At 35.7% G+C, this 3640-nt stretch overlaps 1 protein-coding gene across 1 annotated transcript in view; it reads left to right on the top strand.

The window, feature by feature from the left end:
* LOC106880043 (acireductone dioxygenase) overlaps positions 1 to 3367 on the top strand; it is a 6079-nt gene extending 2712 nt beyond the window's left edge. Inside the window, exons 2-4 of the mRNA XM_014929844.2 lie at positions 872 to 985; positions 1717 to 1896; positions 3045 to 3367. Of these exons, the coding sequence (XP_014785330.1) occupies positions 872 to 985; positions 1717 to 1896; positions 3045 to 3164 (414 nt within the window). The 3' untranslated portion in view covers positions 3165 to 3367. The remainder of the gene's footprint in view (positions 1 to 871; positions 986 to 1716; positions 1897 to 3044) is intronic.
* Positions 3368 to 3640: the final 273 nt, after the last annotated feature.

The raw sequence follows: 3640 nt of genomic DNA, 5'->3' as shown, positions 1-3640 counted from the left end.
TGGGGAAACTTTTTAGTGTAGCAGGCAAAAATTTCCTAGGAAAAAGGTCCACGAGTAGATCTCAAGTTCTAACTCTTATATCTGTGTAGATCTTGTATATATTTATGTATAAACCAATATACAGTAATAAAAATAAATTTAACATTAAATTAATGCATAACAACTTCATTAACACCACCACTGAATTTAGGACATTTATATTACTTATGAGGCGTTCTATATATTTCATCTAGAGTGTAGTTGGGTCTCAAGGGGGTGGTACAAACCTAGCAATATGTGTTTTATATGGATGTGCTGCAGTTACTCTTTTATAGAGCTCAAAGATCCTGAGCATTGATCTTCTAAGATTCCTCTGCTCAGCATGAATGTAAGAAACACGATTGGCTCAGTTGAGCTCTTCCACTACCTTTTCACAATCTACCATGCTGCTATCACCATGACTTTGCCTTATCCCTGGCAGGGTGTCTAAACAGGTGTTATGCCTTGCCAAAGGGCAACCCACATAATCTAGAAAACACAATATAGTTTCTTTTTTATATATGTTTATATATTTTATATTTATATTTAGGTTGTCTCTGGAAATCCCCCAAAATCCAGAAATCCAGGCTACTTCCAGGCCCAAGTTTGCCAGAAATTTGGTCTAGTACTGTATGTGTGTGTGTGTGATGAACTTTATTTTTAGTTTCTTATTCCAAATCCACTTATAAGGCTTTGGTTAGCCTGGGGCTATAGCAGAAGACACTTGTCCAAGGTGCCATGCATTGGAACTGTACCCAGAACCACGTGTTTGAGAAGTGAAGGGAAACTCTTAACCACATCCATTTTCGTGTTTCTAAAGATTTATTAAGAACATTTATTTTTCTCTTTTCAGATTGATGTTGATTCCTACAATGGTGAATTTGAATCTTTAAAGCAAAAATTTGGTTACACCTATGATGATACAGTGGACATCCATCCCTCTAGATTTCCCAACTTCGATAATATGGTTAGTGTGCATTTCTTATTCTTCTTCTTCTTGCAGAGTTCTTAGCCTTGTGCCAAAATTTGAAACCATTATTATTATTATTTGTTAAGGTTGTCTCTACAGGTTTTTCTGTAGAACTTATAGCCTCCTCCTCATTATCATCTGCTTTTCATGCTGACATGGCTTGGATGGTTTAGCTGAAAACTGGTGAGCAGGGATGCTGCGTCTGGTTCTGATCTGAATTGGTAAGGTTTCTACAGCTGGATGCCCTTCATCATCCAGTCTGTCTTTCACTCTGAACAAGAGGCCCTTTGTTACCAGCAGAGGTAGGAACTCTCTGAACTTTGACCAACCTTTTCTTATTCTAGCAGCTACGCTCTTGGAGCATCCACTCCAGCTATTAACTTGGTCACCTAGGTAATAGAAGCTATTGAACAATTCTAGTTTTCCTCTCTGACATGTGATGGAATTTATTTTCTATAAATTTTTAGTGTTAATTGTACCTGTGCACCTTCCATGCACAAACACTATCTTCTCAAGCACAACAGATCACCAGAAGTCTTAGTCCCTTATCATTGCTTCTATGTGACTGAACATCTGAAGATTTATATTCCACCACCTTGTCCCACATCTTCCTGGGTCTATCTCTTCCTCAGGTTCCCTCCACAATTAGAGACTAGCTCTTCTTCATCTGGAAAAATATCCTCATTACATGATGTTGTCTCTTTACCGTTTTCTTTTTTTTTTTTTAGCTCAAGACCTTCTTCACGGAACATCTTCATACTGATGATGAAGTTCGTTTGGTATTGAATGGATCTGGTTACTTTGATATCCGAAACAAAAATGACAAGTGGATCCGTATATATGTTGAGAAAAAAGATCTTATAGTGTTACCAGCTGGGCTTTACCATCGTTTCACCCTTGATTCCAAGGTTGTAATGGCATCATTATTATTTTACATTTTAGTGAAGATATGTCACCTCGTGGTTAGGGTGTTGCACTGATGATTGCGAGATCCTGATTTCAATTCCTAGACTGGGTGTTGCGTTGTGTTCTTCAGCAAAACTCTTTATCTCACGTTGCTCTGCTATCACTTGGACATATGGCATATAGTGCACGTGTTCAGGAAATGTCAATTTGATGGAGAGAGTGAGCATAAATATTTCTATGTAATAGTACATAAGATTTTATACACGGAGAGAAATCCACTATGTGCATTTCTTACATGCTAGAAAGAGCAGTCATACCACTGACATTTAATTACTTCTGACTTCTAATTACACATGCTGACAACTGGTAAAAAATTATTTTTTAATAATTTTTACCCTGTATTTATATAGTTAAATATTTCGCTTCTTCAGCTGGGCATCACCCTGTCAAATTTATTCACTGCGGTACAATTCTGGCTTGGTATGATGTTTTAAGGATATTTAATTTTGAATCCATGATGTATAAAGATGGAACTAAGCATGCGTGTGGTTTTTGGTATGTATTGTAGTTTCATAATTATGCATTGTTCAGCGATGTTACTGAGGATCTACAGATGGCCAATTAATCAATTTATTGATTAATTAATTGATTTAATTGATCATTGATAGTGATACTCATGGGTATAAAATTAATTGATTTTTTTTCATTCATTTAAATATCCCGCCTGCCTACAAAGAAGAATCTTTCTTTTTGTGGTATGGGTCTTGACTGCTCTTTCTAGCATGTAATAAATACACACGGTGGATTTCTCTCTGTTTTGTTGAACCGCTAAGTTATGGGGATGTAAGCACAAAAACATCAGCTATCAAGCAGTATGGGGTGGGGGGTATACAGACAGACAGACAGACACACGTATACTAAGCTTCTTTTAGTTTCCACCTACCAAATCCCCTTGTAAGGCTTTGGTAGGCTTGAAGCTACCTAAGGTGCCACAGAGTGGGACTGAACTTAGAACCGTGTGGTTGGGAAGCAAGCTTCTTACAATATAGCCACACACCTCTCTCTTTCTCTCTCTCTCTCTCTATATATATATATAAATCTTGTGTTTGCATATGTGATTTGTAAGTTTTCTCTTTTCCATTTTTCTCAGAAATACATCAAAGCTATGCGGCTTTTCAAAGGAGTGCCTATATGGACGCCACACGTGAGACCATCTGACGACTTAGAGTGTCGAAAGCAGTACTTGAAATCAATTGGATTAGAAGCATGAAGAACTCTGTCATCAAGTGTATTAGCAAGAACTGAAAATAATTACCAAAAAATAAATGAACTTATATTAATACCTTTGTATATGCGCGCATACACATGTCTATGTATGTATGTATGTGTGTGTGTATGTATGTAGGCTTGAAACATAAATGAATTTTCCATTTTTCTTGAGTGTCAAACTAATACACCTGCTTGTTGTTCTTACACCTGTCTTCATCTTTTGTTTTTCTGTAAATTTGAACTATATATATATGTGTGTGTGTAGATAGATAAAACTTACTTGGAAAAGGATGCATAGTGTTCAATCATATAATAATATAAATAATATATAAATATATGCATATATACATACATATGTACTTACCTACATATATATGTATATATACATGCATATATGGGTACAGGACATTAAAAAAAATGTAGACAAAAAGAGAAACAAGAACATAAAAAACAAAATCGTATATATATATATATATA

The sequence above is a fragment of the Octopus bimaculoides genome, chromosome 22 (genome assembly GCF_001194135.2).
Source record: "Octopus bimaculoides isolate UCB-OBI-ISO-001 chromosome 22, ASM119413v2, whole genome shotgun sequence".
Lineage (NCBI taxonomy): Eukaryota > Metazoa > Mollusca > Cephalopoda > Octopoda > Octopodidae > Octopus > Octopus bimaculoides.
The sequence above is the reverse complement of the archived record's forward strand: the minus strand, read 5'-3'. Positions and strand labels throughout refer to the sequence as shown.